Here is a 26,342-nt window from a genome sequence, read left to right on the forward strand (position 1 = left end):
GCTGTGATGGTTCAGTGGTAAGAGCATATGCTCTGCATGCAAAAGATACCAGGTTCAGTCCCCATCATCTCCAGGTAAATCTAGAAGAGATCCCGTTCTGAAATCCTGGAGAGCAGCTGTCAGTCAGTGTAGAAAATACTGAACAAGATGGACTAATGCTCTGACTCTGTATAGGGGAGCTTCTTATGTGTTGCAGCAACTCTCACACCAATGAAGTATTATCAGAAGGTGCACTGAAGTCCTTTCTTACCTAACTTTTCACTCACTTCATTGGTTCTTGAATTAGCCGGTGGTGTTGAGCCATTAACTCTTACATACAGAAAATCATTATCACCATGACACACAAAGCAAGGAATAAGAGCGGGGTTATTTAAAGAGGTCAGTGGAAATGGTGGCACTAGAAGAACCATGGTCCTCTACTCCGTTCCAGTCTAGTTCCCTGTCTCCTGGGAAATAGCGTTTTCCAGCTTAATAACTTTAGATTCACAAAGCCTGACTGAGCATGAAATCATCCTCCAAGGGTCATTTCTGCATCAAATCCACTCAGTTCCCCAGTGGTATATACGGCTTGGCTTCAGTTTTGACTGATGCGCAACACAATCTAATTGCACCTAAATATTTGTAGATACATTTGACAGCCACTTGAACTAGAAAAATATGAACCTTTTACCGCAGTTTTTGTGTCAAGCCTTTTCCCTCCTCCTGTTTGCGAAGACATCACCAAAGGCATTCATGTAGAAACAAAACACTCTCATTGTGTAGCACTGCTAACCTTTTAAACCAGATATGACACATAGTAGAGCTCTATAACAGTAATAAGTTTGGTCTCAAAGGAAGAAGGAAAGCTGCAGGAGACCTGCGTTCATATCTAATGTGGAACAGAACAGGGGAAGGGCCATAACTCAGTGGCAGAGGATCTGATTTGCATGCAGAAGGTCATAGGTTCATTCCCTACATTTCCAACTGGGGCTAGGAATGTACTCAGAACAGACACTCTCAGTCAGTAAAGACAATACTGAGATAGATGGACCAATGGTTTCACTCAGTTTGAGGCAGTTTCCTATGTTTACTTCGGATAGCAAACACTTTGCAGAAGTCCTGACAAAAATAAGCATGCTTACTTGGATCAAGGGAGCATGATAATGACGTCCTTTTTACTACAGATGACTGAAAACAGGCGTTTATGCAATAAATATTTGTGAAAACAATGTATACAACACCCTTGTAAATTATATAACAATTAGCACACACACACACATATATATGAACCTAAACCCACAAATCCCATAAACTGATAAATTGGGGGAGGGAAGGAAATACACAATCTTTTAAGGCTTTTTCCAGAAATAATGTACATTGTATTACGTCCATATATTAATATACAATTGAAGCACACAAACACATGAAACCTAGTAAGTTTCACAGAAAACAAAATACAAATACAATCAGTCTTTGAGGCAAAACTGTACTAGATAACATAATTAGAAATGTAACCAATCATATACAGGATGAGTCTTTTAAAACTCTGTATCCACGGGGCCTATTTTAAAGGACTCACCATATATATATATATATATATATGTGTGTGTGTGTGTGTGTGTGTGTGTGTGTATAATGGATGAAAAACTATGTTCATTTATTTGACCGTAAGTCGTCACACAGTATATAGAATTAGGCTGCATAGCTGAAATCCTGAACAGAGACTGATTAAGACTGCAAATCTAAACACACTTCCACTGGATACAGTGAGACTTATTACTGAATAAATATGAAAACCATTATGCTATAATCCTGTTGATTAGATGGTATTTGATGCTAAAATGATCATTCTATAAGGGTGACAATACCCCTTCCCCTGCTCCTCCCACACACTGTACCAAAGGACCTTCTGAACTCTTCACAGGTGAAGAACTAATGTACATCCAACCTCCACAATTGCATTCAGGATGCTGGAACTCATCCCATCAAAAGTTAAGCTCTGCAAACATTGTCTAACCCCTCCATTCTTCCAAAGGCACTCTTTAACAAATTCATTTACATATATTCAACTCCAGATGTGTAAACTATCTTGATTTTTCAATGAAAGAACATCATGGTGTCCAAGCTCAAGCTGACACTTCTTGATTATTTAAAATAATTTGGGTTTGTAAGATATGTTTGATTTGGCAACATCAAAACCACAGCAGTGGATTAGATTACCACTGGCTTCAGTACAGCCAGATATTTGTAAATTGTTCACCCGCATCACATACCGTTAATTCCCTTTTACCACCGTAAGTCAATTACCCAAGACATCTCTTTCACCACCTTTGTGAAGAATGAAGGCTTATTACAACTGTGTTCTTAAGAATAAGGTGCTTGTTTAAAGCATTCAAAATATATAATTACCCAGCAACATGAAATTGATCCAGGTTATTCTGTTAGTTATACAGAACCCTGTGTGGTGGATAGTTACACAGAACTAATGTTGGATTAGACCAAGATTTATCTAAACCAACATTCATAATTAAACAGCAGCTAGTCGGATGCTACTCAGCAGGAAATTCCCTGAAGTGTGTTCCCTGCATCTGATATTTAGGAATACACAGCTCCCCTATATGATAGCTTCTTTTAGCTATTATAAAGAATTACTGTCCACATTAATGCAAGGCTGAAGTTGGTGTCACAGAAATCTCTGTTGCTTTCAGTGCCAAAATGGAAATGTAGCCCCTGAGGCTATCATTGTATCCCAATGTATTCCCAATGATAACTCTCAAGGGTTAGACAAAAATAATAAAGCTTTTCTGGGGGTGGGGGGATGGGTGCTATGTTTATAAGCAAGGTGACCAAAATAAGTTTCCCTTGTTTTTTGAAAGAAAGGGGGAAAACTTTGCCATCACATTTCTTTTCTTTACCAAAAATGAATCCCTGCAAATGATTCTACAACATTCTGTTTGAATGGAGAAGGGATGCTACAGGGCTGTCCCATGACCCCCGCCACACAAAATAGATGGAATATATTATTCATGTAGTTATCAAAAACAATATTTTTTTAAGAGGGGAAATCAAAACGCTAATGCCCATAACTAAATGCTGAATAGCTACAGAAGCATCTACATAATGACTGTATTAACAGTCATTAACAGGCATTAACTCAAACCCAGACTGTTCATCAATCCTCTTATATCTCTAGACAATAAGTTCACCACTCTAAGACAAAAACTCAGCCACCCTTGCAGTTACTCCCGGGTTAATGTCAGATAGAGTCTGATATTTTTGTTGTGCCGTGATGTTAGACCACCGAAAAAAGGGGTAGCTGGTTGGACTGTAGAAAAGAGTATGTTCTACAGTGTCCGGCACATTCAAAAAACACCCACAATGTCTATCATTTCTGGGAATTTTTAAAAACAAAAGCTGAGGGGGGAAAGTTCAATTAGGCTAACATAAAGGCCCTGCGTTTCAACTGGAATTATTAATTTTGAGATATAAGTGACCCTGTTATCTGTTGTATTTAAACCATAGAACTTGGGGGAGCAAATTATATTTACAGCTTACTCGACATTTTGTTTTTCAATGTCCCTTAATCTGGTTTGAATATTGCGATAAATATATTGCTCACCTGAATTATACAAGAGTAGTAATAATAATAATAATGTTACTATTTATACCCCACCCATCTGGCTGGGTTTCCCCAGCCACTCTGGGCAGCTTACAGCACTTTTTTTTTTTTTTGTAAAACAAATTTTCCTGATACAGGGTTGCTGTCTGATTTTCTACAGGCAGATGTTGGCTACCCCTGGTTTACAAGAAAGTGCAGTGACAACACCTTAAAGGAGGGATGGGGAAGCTGTGGCCGTTTAGATGTTTATGAGGTATTATTTCTATGACTACACACAAGGCTAAACGCCTAAACAACAACACACACAAGGCAGTTTAGAATTTTCAATTAATTACATATAATCTGATAGACCTAAAAAAGGAAAAAGGGATAGAAAGGGAAGTGAGAAAGATAAGGCAAGGTCAGGTATGGTACCAATCATTACGTAATGGAACCAAACTGCAGTCAGCCCAACCAGGCCTTACGATTTCATTTCTGCTGCAGCCAGATGGAGTGGCTGCTAATTCTGGGAGTGCAGGAGTCACATAGTAATTGGTCCCAGGCCTTGTCTCATCTTTCTTTTGGATGCAACATGGCGGAATGGGTAGTAAGAGACAGCTAGGCAAGGTTGTTGGACTCTAATTCCCATCAGCCCCAGCCAGCCTGGCCAATGGTCAGGCATGATGTGTGTTGTAATTCAACAGCATCTACACTGTTACCATTTCAAACAACTGCAACATTCAGTTGCGGATCTGTTTTTCAGATACTCACTTATCAAATGTGATCTTGATAGAGTGCCCTTGCTTTGCCTCGATTACCCATTCACAGTTTAACGAGTCTTTGTAGTAACCTGGCCATCCTGGTGGCAAGATAACGCCACTAGATGCTGTCAGGTGTCCACCGCAAGGTGCTGGAAGAGAAACAGAAAGATACAATCAAATTGGCAATCCCAACTGAGAAATGCTATAAATCATATTGCATCAAATTGCTCAACTGCAACTTCCAGCATGCCTTATCACAACCAAAAAGTGCAGAATATCCCTCAGTGTTGAACACACTAGGCACTCTTAAGTGTTAATTCTGACACTCTGTACTTTCACTTAACCAGTCTATATTCCTACTTGTGGTTGCACTGATTCACCTGCTCCATATATTGGCTAAGCTGCCTGGTGCTATAAATTTGTTTGCCCTGACAAGCCCTGTCTCTCCCCCGCCCTCTCTGTACCATAATGAAGGCAAAATGTTGTTCTATTATTGCACATCTGGTATAAATGGCAGCTGTTGGCCTAGCAGCACCAATACAATATTGGCTGGGATACCAGCAGAGAGTCTTAAAACAATTAGGTCATAAGCACACCTTATATTTAAAGCACATGGCTTCCCCCAAGGAATCCTGGGAAGTATAGTTTACTCCTCACAGAGCTTCTGTTCCCAGCAGCCTTAACAAACTACAGGTTCACAGGAATCTTTGAGACAGCCATGTGAGGTAGCCATGCAGATGTGACCTTAGTTGTCTGCATAACAGCTGAGTGTGTGCAAGTGTGGTATAATGAATGTTAGACTTATACCAGGAATATTTATGCTCAAATCCCTACTCAGGCATGAAATCTACTGGGCGACCTTGAGCCAATCAATCTTCCAGCCTAACCTAAGCCACTCCTATGAAAATTTTGGTTTTGTGGAAAGGAGGGATAAAAATCTAACATATAACGAAGAAATACTGAAATCATACAATGAAATTTATATAATCCAGCACAAAATGCATTTTATGTAAATCCTGTGGCTTCTAAACCAGTCTTCTTGAGTGATCATTTTTTAACAGGCTGGGTGGCATTACTATTTCTCTCACTGAAGTAGGCCATTGCTTCATAAATATTCCTATTTCATGTTAAATGCACTGCATGTAAGCTCGTAGGCAGATACACCAGCTGGTGTAAGTAAAAGAGCACCCAAATCCTATTACAGTTCACACTAGATGAAATCTGTTAAAGTTAGATTTATTAACACAGAGAATATTCAAAAGCAGATGTTAGGCCACTCAATCTATTTGTTAATTGCCACCCATATTCAGCATGCCAACTAGCAGAAGAGGAGAGGTTGTATAGATGGGAGGCGAAAGGCAAAATCTCCCAGTGTTGCTTTTGATTTCATGACTTAAATCAGCCAAATAATCACAGAATCCTCTGGACATTAACCTACATCTTGGCTGTATGTCAAGGTTAGCCAATGTTGAGCCCTTCAGATGTTGTTGGACGCCAAGTCCCACCATTCCTGACAACTGGGCATGCTGACTGGGACTGGTGCATGTCCAACATCTGGAGGGCACCATTTTTGTTATCCCTGCTGTATATCAAGTCATTTATTAACACAGCGATCCTATGCATGCTTACTCAGAACTGTATTCATCAAGACAAGACAAGCATCATTATGATTGCAGCCTAACCCACTTTTATCTCTTGATACAATTTGTGATACAACTATAGAAAACTAAAGCATTGCTGCCTTTAACATTTGTGTATGCGCGCGCACACACACCTCAACAGTAATTAATATTATCTAACTCCATGTATTGTCATTGATGCTCCTGAAATAAAGTTCCTATGGATGACAAGAAGGGCTGTGGTTCTTCTTGTGGGAGGTCAATGTTGTGCTCAGTTTTTTCCAAGTACAATGGTCCAAACATTTCTATGCAAAGGAGATAAGTCTAGATATTCCAAGGATTTCCATCAACTACTGATCACCATGGAGCAAACAACAAATAACATACCAATTGCTTACATTTAATATTATGGTTTTCTTGCTCAAATACTAACATCCAAAACAATTCTGGAGTTAAGGTATTGTGTTCTCCTCTTGGTGGATGCCTGTCATTTCTCTCTCTCTTTCTCTCTCTGAGTTTTATGTTGGGTCTTGGATTTTTTATTTTATTGCTGTCTTTATTGCCTTAATATAAACAGTATACATAATATCTAAAGAAAATCAGTATGTGCATTCTAGAGCACGGTCAAATCCTTACCTTCGCATCTCGGAACAGTTGAACTCCACACAACATTTCCATCCTGCATAACACAAGTTATGGTCTCTGAGCCCTGGGTTTTCACAAAGCCATCGTCGCAATGAAAAGAAACAGAACTTCCTAAAAGGAATCTGTCTCCAAAGCGCTTTCCGTTTATGGGGATTCCTGGATCATGACACTCATTCTGACCAAATGCTAAGCGCCAAAGGAAAGAAAAAGTGAAGCCAATTAATTAATTGGTTGTAAGTATATTTGGATGCATGATTCAAAACAAGACAACTAGTCTCCTTAACTGACCTATCTTTGGGCTTACATGATTCTTCAGTGATTGTCTGACTACCTGCAGTCAACCATGTTCAAAATGTATGAGTATTTCGATCTTTGCAGTGGTGGCATATGTTTTTGAGCCAAACAGAACTACTGAGATCAGTATTAACTTTGTTTCTAAATATCCCAGCTCAGCTAGAGAGTATGCATGTGGAGAAATGCTTAATTCCATCATGCATTTTAATTTTTAATTTAATATCTTTTTCATGCGCGCATTACAATAAAAAATAAAAAATACAACCCCAAAATTAACATGCAGTGATTAGTAATGATAGCTTTGGACACCTTTATGTTCAGAGGGATTATACCTCTGCATACAAGCTGCTAGAGGGTGAACAGCAAAAAAGCAGTAACCTACACACAGTTCTTCTGAATTTCCTGAAAAACATCTGCCTGGACACAATACTCTAGACTTGATAAAACAGATAGCTGCTGTTGACTCCAACCATCTCTGATTACTAGTAATGCTGGCTGGGGCTAAAGGAATCATAAAATTGTAGAGTTGGAAGGGTCATTTGTCCAACCTCTTGCAACACAGGACTCTTTTGCCCAATGTGGGGCTTGAACCCACAGCTCTGAGATTAAGAGTCTGACGCTCTACCATCTGAGCTATCTGACCATCAAAATCTGGAAGGCCACAGTTTCCCTATTCCTGATTTAAACTAAAAAAATGCTTAATGATATTACTGAAAGACATTCTGCAGTCAAAGTCAAGTGCTTTTAAAGTCCTAATTATTTTGTTGGGTGTGTTAAGCATGTACTTCAGCTCTCTGAAACCTAGCTCTTAAAAGTGCTTATTTTTAGCCCATTGTGTTTAGTATACAACTCAGAGAATGCACACTTACTCGTGTATGATATATTGAATCCTCTTCCTGTAGTGGAATGATCCGACTGAAATTCAAGACGTACTATGTGCCCATTGCTAGCTATTTGGGAAGGCACATCATTGCCAGAAAAAGTACCGAGTGCTGGTAAGTCAGAAATCCCATCATCCTTCACTGTCAGGTAATCAAACTGAGGCTCTACATCAAAGTCATTGAAAATAAGATGTATTCTGCTTCCTGGTTCTGAAATTATCAACCATACACAATTCATGTTGTTTCCATACTCCTCAGGGTAGTTTGGTGAAAGTATAATTCCTGAAGGTGTTGTGAAGTTGAAGAAACATGAGACTATTAAAAAAGAGAAAATGAAACACTTTGAACGATGCATGTGTTAAAAATGCAAATTCTAAAAGGCATCATGTCTAGGCTATACCTCCTGTAAAAATGAAATGTTTTCCATTGTTGTAGGGGAAAGTCCCACCTAAAAAACAAAGCCTGCAGTTGTGACTTTGCTGCCACATTTTCATTTGGGGGATCTTTTTTTAAAAAAAACACAAAACTATATATATATAGTGTGCTTGTGTGTATATATATATATATATATATATATATATATATATATATATAGTGTGTGTGTGTGTGTGTGTATATATATATATATATATATATATATATATAAACACATCATAGCATATAGTTCTCACCTTTTGCAGCTGGTTATAAAACAGCCACAGTATTCCTAAATTAATTAATACTCTATGCAACTTCAATAAGTTCATTATGACTATTTGGCAATATTGTCCACTCTAAATACATGTTCTATAGGGCATGGTCAATTCCTTTAGGCATGCTTTAATTAAGAAAATATTATATTGAAAGCACTAGAATATATATGAAAGAGGTCAGGTATAGTAAAATAGAACTAAGTGATAGAATCAGAGAACTGTGGAGTTGAAAGGAATCCTGAAGGTAATCTTATCCAACCCCCCAACGCAGGAACCCTGCCCACAGCATCCCTGGGTGGGCTTGAACCACCAACCCTTTGGTTAACAGCCAGACACACTGACCCATCATGCCACCTATGGTATGCTGTATGCTGTTTCTAAAGGTAAAGGAAGGTCAAGAAAGAAAATGAATTGTAACTTACAAACACAACTGGGTTTATTGCCGGACCACTGGTTATTCTGCTGGCATGTGATCATTCTCTCTCCCACAAGTTCAAAGGCCGCTTGACATTCAAAAGTAAGTGTGTCTCCGTGTAGAAAACTATTGCCGGTCCTCTTCCCGTAGGACGGAATCCCAGGATCACCACAGCCGCCTTTCTCTATTTCTATAGAAATGGAGGTAAAACAACTGGCAGAATTAAAATTAGCACTCTGCATGCACACAGAGACACTTGCTTCACTAGTGATTACTTAACCATTACATTGTTGAATATTACTTTATTTGATATAAGTCATTCCATTTTAAAGTTACGTTTTATTATGATGTTCTGTATCGGATCAGATTATTATAAGGTTATGTTCATTGTTGTGTATTTTGTTGTTGTAAACCGCATTGTGCATAGTAATGTAGAGAGGCCGTAACCAATTAAAAGTAAAATGAAAATGAAATGAAATGGGGTTTTTTAAAAATGAAATAAAAGACTGTGTCTGGTTCTAGGTACCATATTTTAAGAAAGGTGGAGGCACTGGGAATAGGTTCAGAAGAGAGCAATGGAGATGGGTCAGGGATGTGGAAAACAAGTTCTGTGAGGAAAAGTTGAAGAACTGGGTATGTTATGCCCAAAGAAGACTGGTGGGGAACATCATGCCTTATACTGAGTAAGACCCTTGGTCAACTTAGCTCAGTGTTGGCTACACTGACTAGCACAACTCTCCAGGATTCAAGCAGAGGTCTATCTAGAGATGCCAGGCATTGAACCTTGGCCTAACACATTCAAATCAGAAGCTCTACAGCTGAACCACAACCCTTTCCCAGACTACAGCACTCTTCTAACGCCTGAGAGTCCAGAGGAAGGACTAGATCTGATGAGCTTGTTAGACAGGAGAAACTTCTGAAGGGTAAGAGAAGTTTGACAATGGAACAAATTAAGTTCCTCCTGAGCTTGTCTAATGTAGACTTTATATGAATACTACATCTAGCATAAAACACTGAAATAATAGCAACAATGATAACCGTTTCTGTTGTTTTGCTAACCTACTTATACTGGCAATACAAACTTCATCCCCTCTAGGATTATTTTTTGTACTCATTCCATCTCAAACTTCTTTTGATCTAAGTGATTAGAACTGCAGGAACTTTCTGAAGTTTGAGAATGCACTATGAAGTTCTTCAGCTCGGATTTAACATCAGCTTCCTCTGGTTTGCCAATAATATTAACATAAATCCTATTCAATTGTTTCCTGCTTTCATGTACTCTGTTTGGCGGTTCAGGCAAAAAGACCTTTTTATCTTGTTTGTAAACCAGCAATATTTACCATCTTTGGGGACTTATTATCTTCTCAGTGTAAATAGAATGACAAGATTAAACTCCCCCACAAACTGGGATGAGATGATCATACACTTCTGAATTTAATCAAAGTCTTTCTGCGCCACAGCTTTCTTCCTTCAAGGGAAGAACTGTGGCAGTTTTGAAGAAATATACGCATGTTACAAATAACAAAAAATACAAGAAATTCTATACATATTGGGCATTAGATTTGAAGAATAGGGAATTCTAGGTTAAAGGTTTTCATGCTTTTCTAAGGTGTAAAAACATATGGGAGACAGAAATAGTACACCTATAACAAGATGTTACAATACAATTAAAATTTAATACATTTTGGACCAATAATCCACAGTTTCCATTTAAACCACTACAATTATGAGTATGACAAAATGGCTGAAGAAATAATCACCTATCTGATCATGCATAATTGGGAGGCAGGGAGCAGAACGGCAACTGAAGACCTGGCCATGGATATGTGTTTTGATGGAGGTGTGAAAGAGGGCATAGAAGCTGCATAAGACTATGTCTTCAGGATCATGAATGACTGAATAAGCAAGACCTGTGATCATACAGAAAATGTGGGAATGGGACCAGCTCATCTTTGTAACGTGAAACGGCTACAGTGTCACAGGGCACCCAATTTTTCAGATCTCTAAAGTAAATGAGGGGCAGGAATGACAGGCGTTAGTCAAATCTCCCAATCTACGGCCTGCATTGGACTGCTTCTACTTTGGTTGTTTGCATAAGAGCCAGTACTTTATGCACATGCAGAACTATTCATTTATCTTGTGAATTCATTGTGCAAACCCCTAACCTCAAGCTATCACAGGATTAAGAAATGTAGCCACTACTAAGCAGCTGTGTTTTAGATGCTACCAAGAAACTTCTTTCCATATATGAATTGCTCTAGTTGTATTAGGGGCACCCGGGGAAAAAAATGTGTAAAAAGCAACTGAACAACAATTGATGTAGAGGGTGAATCTGTGGTTATTCCAATTACACAGCATCAATACTAATTGCAGTTCAACACATAAACAGTGAAGAGAAAGCCTATTAAAGTATACGATCAACACAGAAACAACAAAGAGTTTTATGGTACTTTAAAGGCTAACAAATTTATCATAGAACAAGTTTTCCTGGACTAGAATCCAATTCATCAGAAGCTTGTTGGCATGAAGGGAGAAAAAGCCTGCAAAAGGTGGAGTTAAATGGCAATGAAATACAAGAAGTAGCTTGTAACGATTCAATTAAGAGTTTAAATATATGCAAAACAAGTACAGTGACCATTAATAACAGCAGCAATTGGTTCCAACACAATCATCTTAGCATTACTAATAAATTCACATCTGTACTGTAGTGGAATTTTTTTTATATAGACTGATAGCTCTTGTCATTAGTTATTATTTAGCCACTACACACTAGAGTTTCCCTGTGAAATTCCTCTGTTGGAGAATGGCAACTTGCCACTGGCACTGCCTTTCAGAAATGGGAAATTGCCAAGACTGCCCTTCTGCAACAGAATGGCTGTTGTTCTTGCTGAATCTGAATTAACAGGACCACCCTCCCGGAAGGTGATCGACACAGTGGTGTTTGTCAAAAACCAAAAGAAAATAGTTAATAGGATACTTGACAGCTTAAGTGTTATAGGAAGAATATCTGTTATTTTAGCTTTCCTTTTATGTTTCTCTGAACAATGTAAAGTACTACAATTCCACAAATGCATGGTATGTGTCTACCGAAGTGAAATGTTACAGCTACTCATCTCCCTCCTATCACTTAGAGAATATGAGAGTACCATTTTTCATGCTCAGTTTTAGCTCTGTCCAAATTATTTATAAGCACCACTGGAGTTCACAATTTCATTTTTAGCTCTGTAAAGGAACACAAGAAATCTAACAAACCAGGCATTGGAGAGCACTTCTCATTGTGACAACTACCTTCAAGATGCTAATCAGGCATAAAGAATGAGGCTGCATTTATCTGGGAGAATGTATGATTTTCCTACTAGGCAACTATAACAAGGTAAAGGTAAAGGACCCCTGGAGGGTTAAGTCCAGTAAAAGGCGACTATGGGGTTGTGGTGCTCATTTCACTTTCATGCCGAGGGAGCCGGCGTTTGTCCCCAGACAGCTTTATGGGTCATATGGCCAGCAAGACTAAACCGCTTCTGGTGCAACGGAACACCATGATGGAAGCCAGAGCGCATGGAAACACTGTTTACCTTATCTGCCGCAGCAGTACCTATTTATCTATTTATCTACTTGCACTGGCATGCTTTCGAACTGCTTCTGTTAAGGGTTTGGGTTAAGGGTTAAGGGCGGGAAAGGTAAGGGACCAACTGCTTGATGCGTCGAAGGTGGAAAAATGTCGCCTTGGCTGTTGTTGTAACTTGCGCCTCCATGGAAAAGGAAGCGTCATTTTGATATAAGTCGTTCCATTTTAAAGTTATGTTTTATTATAATGTGGGAGGCCCCATAAGCTAAAGTTGTGCTTCAGGTTAAGAACAGTTTCAGGTTAAGAGCGGACCTCCGGAACGAATTAAGTACTTAACCTGAGGTACCACTGTAGGTACTGGAAGGTCTCTTGAACCCAGACATGCTATCTAAAGGACATCAAGAAAGATCTGAAGTCCTTATCTCCAATCTCAATGCTTCAGTGCTTAACACTGATATCTGAGATAAAAGATCCCTCTAATTGCTCTCCAGATCAAGAGAAAGCACTCTGCCTGCTCTTATGGATATCACTCTCTAAAGAACAAACAGATCAGGAGATAAAATTGTGAGAGCTGGTAGCACAATTCCTTTAGCAGATGGTAGATGTGTAGCCATCACTTTCTATATCCTCTCGGCCCTTTTCAGATTCAGATCTTTTCAGATCTTAAAATCACCGAGTTAAGATAAATAAATGAATTAAGTCTTCCCAGAATTCAACTGCAACTCTTTTTTTGCATCTATTCAGAATTTGCCTTCATTCTAAAAAAACCAAAACACTATTTTGAAGCAAATGTGATGTTTCTTTTCAATACATCTGTAAATGCTATTGACTCAAAAACTAAACTTATTTGTATCTATTCAGGAAAGTATCATACAGAGATTTAAAATTCCACATTTTCCTAAAACTGAATGCCTCTACTACAAGTTTCAGTGTCTTGGAGTGTGAAGTCCCTAATCTCTGCTCTCTCAAACTCACATGCATCATTTAGTACATTAGGATGACACAGTCTTCTCAATCATTTTACCTCACAGCAGGCCCTAATTTCACAAACATCCTGTTTATTGCAGTTCATTACCCTTCACATGTAGAAATCTTTACTCTATAACGTTCCATGAGCTCCTGGTTCGCAAAATGTCAGAAGTGGATATTTTAGGAAATCAATCTTTCTAGGAAACACCATTACACTTGCCTAACAACCTTAAAAATGAGGGATATTTAAGGCAATAGAAACAGTGTTTAACCTCAGGAAAAGAGCAGGCATGCTTCTATGTGCTAGCTAAAACATGTTAAACATGGATATATTAGTAAATGCAATTGGAATTACCAGCTTTTTAAACAAGTCCCTTTGGTACGACCAGACAAAAACATGTTTATATAAAATGTTTATATGTGTCTGTTGTTTAATAAGCTATTGCTTACTTTACAGTAAAAAATACATAATTTGTGTGGAGTTTTCTACTGTGGATAATACCAACTTTGTCTAATTAGTTCACTAATGGAATGAGAGAGCAGTGAAAAAAAGGACTGGTCTTCGGAATACACTATGCAACAGGTGGAGGAATTTTCGTGGCAAATCCGTTGCTTCTTATTTCTGTATTCTAACTCATAAAATATTGACTACTAAAAACTGTTTTCTTTAGAAGCCTGCTTTCCTTCATAAATACATTTTCCTGAAATTATGTTAACTTACCACTGTCTAAGCAACCATATGTTTGTTTCCTTAAATAAGTATTCTGAAAGAAAATACCCAGGTAGTGATGTACTTCCTAGTCACCCATTTCATTTAGTCAAATCATTTGGTGCTTCTCTCCTTGAGAGGCGGGCTACTAAAAATAACACGATTTAGAAAATGAAAACAGGGAGGCAATATGGAAGGTGAACACATCACTTATTTGAAGCATCGTATTTGATTTTTATCATCAGAATGTGGGTGTCACACATCAAAAAGCTTCAGACTGAAGGACAGACTAATTTTTTCTTACTCTTCCTAATAAAAAAGGACCATTATAATACAGAAATGTTACTGTAGAAATTGATTGTAATATTGTTCAAGCTAACTGAATGATATACATAAACAAACAGAAAAAATGTGGAAACTTAGCATCTAGATGAAAAGATTTTGCTAGAATTATTTTCAACCAATGTTAGGGGGAAAGGCTGTGTGTGTGTGTGTGTGTGTGTGTGTGTGTGTGTGTAGGAGAAAGTAAGTAGGTAACAATGTAACAAAAATAATTTGAGATGTTTCCTTCTTTTTGTGGTGAGCTATTGGACTGGCACCCCACTTACATCTTTACACAGAGCCATGGTAATCCTTTAATTCCATTTTCATTAATATTAAACCTGGTGTCCAGCAGGATAAAAATAAATTGCTTTGGTGTCAAGTAACCTGGCTGAAGTGATGTGTACAATTATTAATATTCTTTCATTATTCTTTTTTAGACAGTAGCAAAACAGTAGGTCATCAAGGCTGCAAGCCAAAGATCTTCAAGGAACTTAAAGCACATGTGCAATTTGAGAGCTGAGGTGTGAAACCCCATCAAGCACCTTACAGTTTTGGGACAGCTATATGAATACTAGAACTCGTGTGAAAAATTCAGAACTTCTGGATCAGGTTAATTGGGTTTCACTTATACTATGTGAAACTTATCATAGCCCAGGCTTCAAACAGTGATTCAGAGTCCAGGGGTAGAGACACACTATGGGGGTTTAACAACCTCCAAACTGGAAACACCCTGGGCAACAGCCCTGGGCTAGGACCTTCCATGGAGCCATTACCTTCACCCCAAACACGTTTTGATTTCCTCTCCATCTTCTGAAGGCAACACCTGGCTAGTCACCACTATGTGGAGTCCAACATTTCAGGCACTAGGACTTCCCTTGAAGGATGTCCATCTAGTCCAAAAGGGTAGATGCTGGGTTAGGGAGACTGGTTTTAAGGGCTCAGCTGGGCACCAGACCATGTTGGAGCAAGTTGTATGCTTAGAGCCATCCAAGTCAACTTGATCCAATCTGGTCCTACTAGCTATTGGCGGCGTGTTTAATGACAGCCATCCTTATGACCAGAGAAGAAGAAGAGTTTGGATTTGATATCCCGCTTTATCACTACCTGAAGGAGTCTCAAAGCAGCTAACATTCTCCTTTCCCTTCCTCCCCTACAACAAACACTCTGTGAGGTGAGGTGGGGCTGAGAGACTTCAGAGAAGTGTGACTAGCCCAAGGTCACCCAGCAGCTGCATGTGGAGGAGCGGGGAAGCGAACCCGGTTCACCAGATTACGAGTCTACCACTCTTAACCACACCACCACACTGGTTCTCCTTTGACCACCTTTGGCTGTTTCTACTGCACCTTCAAAACTCACTCACAGTCAGGGAAATATTGATAAGGAAATAGACAATTCCCAAAGAGGATTGAATGAAATATAAATATGTCCCATTTTTTTTAAAGGTAGCAAGCTGACCTAGAAACAAATTAAAAATAGGAATGAATATGTATTTACTCTTAACTGAATTATTATTTCCAATGGTAGCAACCAAAGTATATGTATTACATTGCTGTAAGAAACAAACAAACAAAACTGGTTGTTTTTTTTAAAAAAAATCAGACTGCATCTTATGCAAAATGCTTAGCATTATACATTGCACAGTACGTTCCTGCATAGCACTGAATGCATATTTTTATGATCACAGAATCAAGAATAATATTATTTGAAGTAGTGCACATTATTCCACCTTGTCCCCTTTGTCACTGTCTTTTCTTAAGTCCAGGTAAACATTGTACAGAACCTACCATGCTGCTATTACATTGTTGCATTGAAAAACATTTGTCCAGGCATAGCCTATACATTAGCTATTACACGGTCAAAATTATTTCCAGGGCAGAGAGCAAACCCTGGTAGAGAAAGACATAATGAAATTCAGCTACAAGCTAAGACTAAACAAATAATTCTAAAATGACTGTAATTTTTTTTTAAATAGTTTAATGGTTTAATTATCATAGCACTTTAAAAAATCATCCACAAAATGTTGAGCGAATGCTAAAATAAGAGTACTTCTTGGCTGAAATAGGCACCACAGTCTTAGATTTGTAGTATTATTTCTTAAATTACATACTAGGTTAAAAATAAAATATAGCATTTCTCGTTAGCAATTCCTAAATAAGTCTTAAAAGCATCTTTCCAACTCTTCCTTCACTGCAAATTTAGCAGTGTTTGGTTTTATCACAGTACAGTTAATCAGATACTGCTAGGCTGAGTTTTTTTGGGTTTTTTGGAAGACTTCAAACAACAGAATTCAGAAATGGTTGCATAATTTTGTGAAAGATTAGATGAAATTGCATTCTGATCGTTCTTATTAAAATCTGGGAAATTGACAAAGCTAAATATAATAAAACTCATTTCACTGTCAAACATGAGTTTGCCTGCAAATGTTGCAAATACGAGCCGTCTTACTTGGAAGCATTCTTTAGCTATGTATCTAAAAATAGGCTTGCTTTTTTGCTACACGGCAGCCCAGCACGAAGGAAATCTACTTTAATTTACCCCCTGCTGCTACTTAAATAGCTATAGCAAATTATACAAAACATGATTTGTAGGAATACATTTTATCAACAGGTGCAATGGATTCAGAATTTGACAGCTCAATAGGATTTTTATTGACAGAAGTGACTGAAATTCTACTGCATATTATTTGTTCATTCCCCCGTAGGACAACATTGCATTTACATTGCACCTGAAGCAAGGGGTGTGTGTTTTTTTGTGTCATTCTTTGCAGGTGAAAAGAAAAAGAAAAGAAAAAGTGTACGGGTGCATTGCTTTTATTTATTTTTTATTTCGAGCTGACTCTAATGAAGCCAATGCACAGCTTGCCCTCACAACTCTCAAAATTGGTTCCAGAGTGTGTGTGTGTAGAGCAGGCATCGTTCGTTCAGCTCCCTGAATGACTTTGTTGGATACAGTGCTTAGATAGTTTGAAAATTATTTATTAATTCAATTTATTTATTTTTATGTATTTTTTAAATTTATATGCTGCCCTTCATCTAAAGATCACAGGGTAGTTTACAATATAAAAAACACAAAATGCATAAAATAATCAATCAATCAATCCCTTCCCACAGTGACATTTAAAATGTCATGAATCATTTAATCAGCCAAAGGCCTGGTTGCATTGAAATAATTTTGCTTGGTTGCCTATAGATGTGTTACGGAGGCGCCAGGCGAGCCTACTTGGGGAGAGCATTCCACAAAAGGACAGCCATTGCAGAAAAGGCCCGTTCTCATGTAGGAAGCACACAAAGAAAGGCCTCAGGTTATGGTTGCAGGTTCCAAGTTGGTTCACATGGGGAGAGGCGGTTCTTGAGGCATTTATATCCCATTACATCCCACCCTTTTTCTCTATGAAGCACAAGGTGGTTTGTACGGTCCCCTCCACCACTAATTTAATCCCCATAACAAGCTTGTGAGGAAGGTTAGGCTGAGAGTGTCTGACTGGTCCGACGTCACCCAGTGAACATCACGGTCAGGTGGGGATTCAAATCCTTGTCTCCCAGGCCCTAGTCCAACACTCTAACCAATACACCACACTGACCTTCCCATGTTCATGCAGCTTATGACCTAACAATGGTAAGCTTTTGAATCTACTGTAATAGTTCTTATATTACAATGAACAATAGGTAAAGGTAAAGGGACTCCTGACCATTAGGTCCAGTCATTACCGACTCTGGGGTTGCAACGCTCATCTTGCTTTATTGGCCAAGGGAGCCGGCGTACAGCTTCCAGGTCGTGGGCCAACATGACTAAGCCGCTTCCGGCGAACCAGAGCAGCGCACGGAAATGCTGTTTACCTTCCCGCAGGAGCGGTACCTATTTATCTACTTGCACTTTGACGTGCTTTCAAACTGCTAGGTGGGCAGGAGCTGGGACTGAGCAACGGGAGCTCACCCCATCGCGGGGATTCGAACCGCTGACCTTCTGATTGGCAAGTCCTAGGCTCTGTGGTTTAACCCACAGCGCCACCCGCGTCCCTACAATGAACAATAAAAACTTACAAATAACATGCCACATAAACAGGGATGTGAGGGACTCAGTCTGAGTAAGCAGGGAAGCCCAAGGCAGATCCTTCAATAATCCCTCCCTGAAAACAAAATTCTTGCCATCGTCAATGCAGACATCATGTTTTGAAGATCCATGCAATAGGAGTGAATAGAGCCTTTCAGCTTTGAGAGGGACCTGGGCATCATAGTGGGCCCCCTCCTCTATCAGTGGGCCCTGGTGGGCTTGTCTGGCTGTAGGGGCAGCACTCAAAGCAGTGCTCATCTAGCCATCCTTTTAATTTTCCACAATTCACCAAAACTGCACATTACTGAAAATATGTGAATAACTAAATTTAAGACTGGAAAAATAAGAAACTCAGAGAGTTGATATGGACAGATCCTTCTATCCCTACTCTGCCTAGAAAAAGGCCTGTCTTGTCTCATCTGTTCCCAGGCTTTCTCTATTCCTACCTTGGTGCTCTGTACCGTAAGAAATATTTTGCATGTTCTTAATCTGTTGGAGGGGTTTGCTTTCCAAATTAGATAAGTAAACACCACTAATGAGCAACACAAACATTTTCCCTTTCAGGCTCACACACAACGGCATTGAAATATTGCTCTCATTACTTACTAATAAATCCTGTACCTGTTTTGTCTGACACGTTCTTAAGTACTTGGCTAAAAACTAAGGTAGAAGAACCAAAGCCATTTTTAATGTGAGCAGTGTATTAATTAGGAATCTTTAACAAACTCCTTGGGGAGGCTCAGCTTAGAAGCCCCCCAACACCAGAGTTGGGCTGAACTGCTACAATATGTCACCACATAAAGCCAGCCAGCCAATCAGCAGATGTGGAGCACTTCAAAGATAGCAGATACGCCATTTTGTTGTGGAAAAAAATCACCAAAAAACTAAGATTAGCTCAAAGGTAGCTAAACTACACAAGAAGGCTCCTGCTAAAGCACGGTGCTTGTAGTATGGAGCTTTGTTAGCAAACTTTGCAAAGCTACAGCACTATGCCCCATGGGAGCTTCTGTTTCTAAGGAAATGTAGATTATCCCTTTGCTTTTCCTGAAAGGGCAAATTCTGCTTACCTTAAGGTTGAGGTGCAGTCTTATCAGACCATACACCTGGTAGCTACAGCTCCATATAAACAATTTCTTCATTCCTTTTTAGCAAGCAAATTCTTGGACTCAGTAAGATGGTCATATCATATTACACCATTTCCTACATACACTTTATGAACATTTCTGCTTCTAAAATCTTGGAAAATGAACTGGACAGTACAGCATTAATCCTGCATGACGCAAAGAAAACTGAAGCAAAAAAAATAGCACATATGTTTCTTATCAACATACCCATATACAGTACATGTTTTCCACCAGCATATCCCCTGCAGCAGGGAGGGTGTGGATTTGAATAATGCAAACACAGAGAGGAGGGCTGATCACATGGGCCTTTCAATGGGAATAAGAATAAGGAATAAGTGTGTTTGTGATTTAGCTGCAAAAGCACATAACCCCTTTTCCATAGACAGAACCCTCAAGGTTGCGGACTACATATAAATGATGGAACCATGTGGAAAGAGCCGACTGCATAAATACTTACCAAGGAAATAGTACTCAGTGAATGACCCCATTCACTTATGCCCTCGCATATGTTTCACTCATAGAAAAGATGTCCCAAAGTTTCTGCAGGCCTGTCTTGAAATGTTAGGAATCTGACCAGAAGCGGCATGATGCAGAATTATTCAATTAAGATTTAGGGGTGCCAAATACTATCACAATCAATCAGTAGAGAATGGACTAGGAACATAGGAAGTTATGTTATACTGAGTCAGACCTTTGGCTCATACTGCTCAGTCCACACTGAGGTCCCCTCTAGCTATCCCTTGTATTCCGCATTGATGCTATCAGAGTTGTCACACACAATCTCATTTTCAATACTGTTTGCACTTGCAAGAGTTTTGGGGAAGTCACAATGCTTCATTTCCGGTCAATGCATATCTTGTAACTTGTTCTTATCCCACAATGGTCTGCTTTCTTTTATCCCTTTTTTGTTGCAGTATAGCTCCCAAAGGCAGCAATAATTTGCTAGCCTTTGCCAATCAAACAGAGAAACTAATAAAGCAGAATAAACCCACCAGTCAGCTAACCCTTTCCTCTCCTGCTACAGTCCTGGGCTAACTCTCAGAGAAAATGCCTTATCTCCTGCAATTTCCCACTTCATTCAGCAGGGTCCCATGACCCTCAAGACAGCCTTTTTGGGGCACTTGGGGACTGCCAGTGAAAAGATGGAGGAGGGAAGTCAGCTTCTAGCTACCTCTTTCTACAGATCGATCTCTGGATCCATTCCTATAAGAACAGCGGGTGTTTTTTAATGATCCACAGGCAAACAAAGTATCACTCCTAACAGCAAAGTTTGTGCCAACAGCACTGTACCCAAAATGGGGCACCTGAGAAACAAAAGGTACGTATTAGTATGCTCTGGGGAACCCAACGATGTATAAAAGTACAGTTAAACAAAGAAAGAAAGACACCTAAGGGGAAAGCCTTCATTCCGATGAAAACTGAGCTTGCTCAGGAGTAATGGGATGTAGTAGCAGTTTTAAAAGAAAAATGAATGAGGTGTAGCAGGAGTGGGTTGAAACAGTACTGGCTGTAACACCCAGTTCTAGTTTACTTTTCTAGCACAGTCTAGTTGTGTACTTGCCTAGAGTGGCTTCATTTATTCATTCTATCAGAAATTTACCTTGATATACAGCTTTGAATCCAGGTGAGCCAATGCTGTCATCCGACTGCAAATGGAGCCACATTTGGTTGCTCATGCTCACTATGAGATCAGGGACACTAGAGCCAGTCAGCCTGTAGATAAAAGAAACAGTAGCATCATGCACAGACACAAGTGTGATGCCTTGTCATATCTGCATTATGCTCTTCAACTTGTGTCTTCCAGTTACAGAGTGATTGCTCCACGACGACTCCAGGTTTGGGAGTGAAATGTCACGCTAGAACAAAGATGCTAAAGGAGGACCTGCCAGTTATAAGAGCTCTATGAAGTCACGGCAGGTAGCGAGTGATATGTTTGCATGTTGAAATCAGAGGCTGGCATGAGTCGAAAGTGTCAACTCAAATGGCAGGTGTCGGAAGTCCACGGTGAAATAAGGCAACTTGTAGACAACACAAGATTGTCAGCAACAATCTGGGTAGAGATAGCAATTACTGGATTTTATTAAGGAAGCCAGAACATTCTGTTCTCTCAAGAGAGGAACGCGGCGAAAGCAATTGTCCTTATTTAAATACCTCCACAGGCTCCTGGCTTTCTACATTATGTGCACTTTCCGTATGAAATCTGTGACACTTAATGGATGCATCTAGCAGCCTATACCACCACTCTTTTCTTGCACAATTTGCATCGTGGAAGGAGCTCCTAAACGTTCTGCAAACGTGTGGTTTTTTTAATAAAAAGAAATCCCACTAAGAGGGAAGTCACTCCCTCTGCCCTGAAAAAATTACCATTAGCATAAGCCCAAAATGCCAATGCAAGGCCCATAGAAGTAATTGTTCCTGAAGGTAACTGAGGTAGCCTGTGCTCTTTGAACATGCTGTTTTTTGCCCAGTGTGGGTCTCAAATCCATGACCCTGAGATTAAGAGTCTCATGCTCTACCAACTGAGCTATCCCTCCAACTATCACTGAAGTCCCAATGTCCTTGTGATGAGCACAATAGTTAAAATAAAGCTGTACATCTCAATACAAAAGGCAGTGAGTGCTCTTCCTCAACACTGAAAATTATGGGTCTTGGGGTGCACCCAAGCTTACTTTTTAGCTAGAATTAACAGCAGGCCTTTAAAAATATTAAGAATAAGAAGCACTAGTTCCATCTCCAAAATCTGGATGTGCACAATGTTAGCTTTTTAAATATATATATATATATATATATATATATATATATATATATATATACTTTTATGCATTAAGTGGTTTCACTTGTTTTCCTTCCTGTTGTTGTTCCATCCCAGTTCCTGCTCTGTGAATGTACTTTCCAAAGAGTCTTTAGACTTTAAAAAAACAACAACAACTGCACAAATTAAGCTAAAAATGAATTTTAAAAACGAAGTCGTAAAAGTGGGGACCCTTTCTTCGAGAAGGTAATACAAAGAGTAAAACATGAATGTTATTGTGTACTTACACATACAACACTGTTCTGGTATCTCCCACTTTTCCAGCGTCTCCTACTGTCAGGGTGTCGTATCCTCTTTCTAGCTCAAATTCTTCAAAGGCAAGCTTTATGACCTGTTAGGATAGGAAAGGACCACATTTGTCAGCTGATCACATTTTTTGCAACTGTGCTTTACACTGTAGTATCGTTATTTTGGGGAGGCGAATGATAATTTTTGGGAAAAAATTCAGTGAGCGGTTCAAAATATATAGATTTGGGTGTGATGAATTCAAATATGCAATACCAATAATATTTTTTTTTTTCTAGGACAGCATTTGGCTTGGTAAGTCTACGATTGGTGAAGAAGCACATAAACCGGTTTTTGGAAAACCAAAGAAATTTAAGTTCACCTTCTAAAAATGCCAGGTAATGCTAAATAATACAAATACTAATAAATTCTGTTGGTCCTGTTGGCATCTGTCTGTCTTGAGAGACGTTGGGGTGCATCTCTGGGGATGCAGGCAAATGCTAAGGAATAAACCCTACACAAATCCAGAGTCGAGTATCTGAGGTGGTTGTACGGTGTCTCCTTCCAGCAACTCTTGCAACAAAGCTGGTGTCAAACATATTGCTCTGCTTTCATTTGGACCACGTCAGCAAGGCCAAAGGGCAGCCCAGGAGCTCCACACACACTGCCGAGGCTTGTACCATGGAAAGGTCACTTAGTTGCTGCTAGTGCAGCAAAAACAACATGGAAGGCAGCAGTTACAGTGGTACCTCGGGTTAAGAACTTAATTCGTTCTGGAGGTCTGTTCTTAACCCAAAACTGTTCTTAACCTAAAGCACCACTTAAGCTAATGAGGCCTCTTGCTGCCGCTGCGCCGCCGCTGCACAATTTCTGTTCTCATCCTGAAGCAAAGTTCTTAACCCGAGGTAATATTTCTGGGTTAGCGGAGTCTGTAACCTAAAGAGTATGTAACCTACTGTATTAGTTAAATTATATTAATAAATAATATAACTGCAAGTACATGGCAATCTTTTTTTTAAAAAAAAAAATTGCAGTTTAACACACAAGCTACTTATCAAGCAAAACTACATTTTATTAATTTAACCGAACTATCCTATGAATTCCCAAGTCATGTTACAACTTTTTAACAACCCTCATTTTTGGAATTTGAAAGCTGAAAAAAATCAACATGCTCTAGTGTAGTATACATTTGACCAAGCTAGGAATATTTAATACTGCAGCAGTGTCTCGGGCATAAAAGTTTTTGATAGAAAAAGAATTACTATCTTTTAAAAAATAATAGAGTAATAAAAGTAAACACAGAGAGAAGTATCTGTCTCTAGGAAGTCTTTGAAAATTAATGTTTTACGGTTTGCAAGACTACAGAAATATAAAATGAAATATATAATCATTAAAAGATTTTTCTGCTGCTCATATTTTTCTGCTGCTCACATCATAGCAGTATACATTTTTATAAAGCTCTGGACATGCATTTGTATATACGTTCAGAGATTAGCAGATAGTATACCACAATGATGTGGAGAACAGAAAAAAGAATATTGTATATGTAAAAATGACTTACCATTTAAAAGTGAAATGATGTTATATTATAATGTAATACAATTTAATAAAGCAGGTGAAGGCATTTGAAAAGCACTTAAAACAAGTATATATATCAGTTTCATGTGAAAGAAAAGAAGGGTTTGAACAGCAAGATGAGGTATCAACACCACAAGGAAATAAATGTCTTATCATTATTTAAACCAATTCAAAGTTTTGTTGTCAAGCTCATCAAGCTCTGAAGGACCTGATGCAGTGTCCAAATGACCAGGGAATTATAATCAAAATAAGATGTCCTGCATGTGGTCCAATCCAAATGAGAAACTAGGAGGCTGGTAACAAGATATTCTTGGTAGTGGCATACCATCTGTGGAACTTCCTCCCAGGAGGTTTTCCGTCTGTCCACACATTTTGAAGCCAAACTTCAGCAAAAAGAAAGAAACAGTGCTGGTTGCAGCAAATATGGGTCGGGACAGAGCTTGCTAACTTTCTACATCCCTTATTGAAATTAAACTACTTTCCACAGGTCAACAACAATGGGTGTAGCAGTGGCTATTTTCAGGCTCTCATGAGAGCAGGATGTCAACAAGAGTTGTTCAAATATGCTGGAAGTCAATGAATCCCTAAACTGCTTATACATAGTTCAAGAAACTCTTAAACTCTTAAATTGTGTGATCATTTGTGAGCAGAATATCATATGTGTACATTTTTCATGGGTGGTGGTGGGGTGATAACTCTAGTTTTCTCCCCCTCTCTGCAGAGCAAAGCCATTTTAAAAACACAAACAAAATACCAATTTTTCAGTTCGTTGCTGCCTTTGCTGAGCAGACATATGTTTCAAAATGACTGATGTGATGTGCTTTCATAACAATAATATATCCAGAACCACAGTAACTGTGCACGGGTGAATATTTACAGTTGTATTGAAGAACATAAAAAAACTAGAAATAATTTTAATGGGATCCAAAACATGCTATTTGTATAATAGTTAGTTGGCACAAAAGAAAAGAAGCCATTATAAAATCAAATCACATACAAATTTGTTTTGACTGTATGCCAGAGTTCAGTGATCTATTATGTGTGGACGTTTTATCCTTTGTCTTTGTAAACCTGTTACACTCACACTTAATTGTTTCAGTGGAAAACAACTTTAAAGGCAATACTACAAAGGTTTAAAAATACATTTTATACCCTTTCAAGTCCTTAGGTGAGGGCAATGATTAACATGAAAAATACTTTTTATGTAACCATGGTTAAAAAAGAAACATAAAAAGTAGCTAGAGATATGAAAATCCAGCTATTCCCTCTCAATAGAAGAAGAAGAAAAAGAAGAGTTTGGATTTGATATCCTGCTTTATCACTACCCGAAGGAGTCTCAAAGCGGCTAACAATCTCCTTTCCCTTCCTCCCCCACAACAAACACTCTGTGAGGTGAGTGAGGCTGAGAGATTTCAGAGAAGTGTGACTAGCCCAAGGTCACCCAGCAGCTGCATGGGGAGGAGTGGATAAGCGAACCCAGTTCACCAGATTATGAGTCCACCACTCTTAACCACTACACCACACTGGTGTAAAGATCTTTACATTCGAAGATAGCATCCAATGTCATCACACTGTCAGCACTAAGATTTCCACTTCTTGCACATAACTCTCCCCACCACCACCACCACCTCTCCACGTGTACAACCTGTGCCCTTCCAAAATAACTTTCAGAGAGTTGGAGAAAACTTCAGAACAGGGAGGAGAGAGGGAGAGGAAGGTCCACTTCACAGTCAAAACAACCAGAGGCGCAGAATGTTTTTGGCTTCATGGGCCAGATTCTTACCAGGAATGGCCTTATTGGCCAAATGGGGCAGGTAGGTGGGGCAACCCACCTGGCAATCACATGATGTCACAGGTCCTGGCCAGCTGTCAACCTCCCTTGCTGGATTTCCAAGCGCCCGCTGACACCGAAAGAACCCTGAGAAAGAGTCTGCAGCAGCAGGAAGAAAATGGAACAAAGGGAAGACCCCATCTCCCGCTTTGTTCCTGGATTTCCCTATTCTACTTGCAACCCCAGGGATGGAAAGCAGCAGCATGGGAAGCCTTTGGAAACCCTTTGTGATCCTACCCCATTCCCCTTTGCACACTTTGTTGGAGGTGTA

At 39.2% G+C, this 26,342-nt stretch overlaps 1 protein-coding gene across 3 annotated transcripts in view; it reads right to left on the bottom strand.

Annotated features, from left to right (window-relative positions):
- CSMD1 (CUB and Sushi multiple domains 1) overlaps positions 1-26,342 on the bottom strand; it is a 939,172-nt gene that overhangs the window by 221,022 nt on the left and 691,808 nt on the right. For all 3 annotated transcript variants that reach the window (XM_077926388.1, XM_028722385.2, XM_077926389.1), the window contains 6 exons: positions 22,665-22,768; positions 21,226-21,338; positions 8,892-9,074; positions 7,766-8,092; positions 6,594-6,788; positions 4,349-4,487 (listed from right to left, as the gene is read on the bottom strand). In XM_077926388.1, coding sequence (XP_077782514.1) covers positions 4,349-4,487; positions 6,594-6,788; positions 7,766-8,092; positions 8,892-9,074; positions 21,226-21,338; positions 22,665-22,768 — 1,061 coding nt within the window. The remainder of the gene's footprint in view (positions 1-4,348; positions 4,488-6,593; positions 6,789-7,765; positions 8,093-8,891; positions 9,075-21,225; positions 21,339-22,664; positions 22,769-26,342) is intronic.

This window comes from Podarcis muralis, chromosome 3, assembly GCF_964188315.1.
Source record: "Podarcis muralis chromosome 3, rPodMur119.hap1.1, whole genome shotgun sequence".
Classification (NCBI taxonomy): domain Eukaryota; kingdom Metazoa; phylum Chordata; class Lepidosauria; order Squamata; family Lacertidae; genus Podarcis; species Podarcis muralis.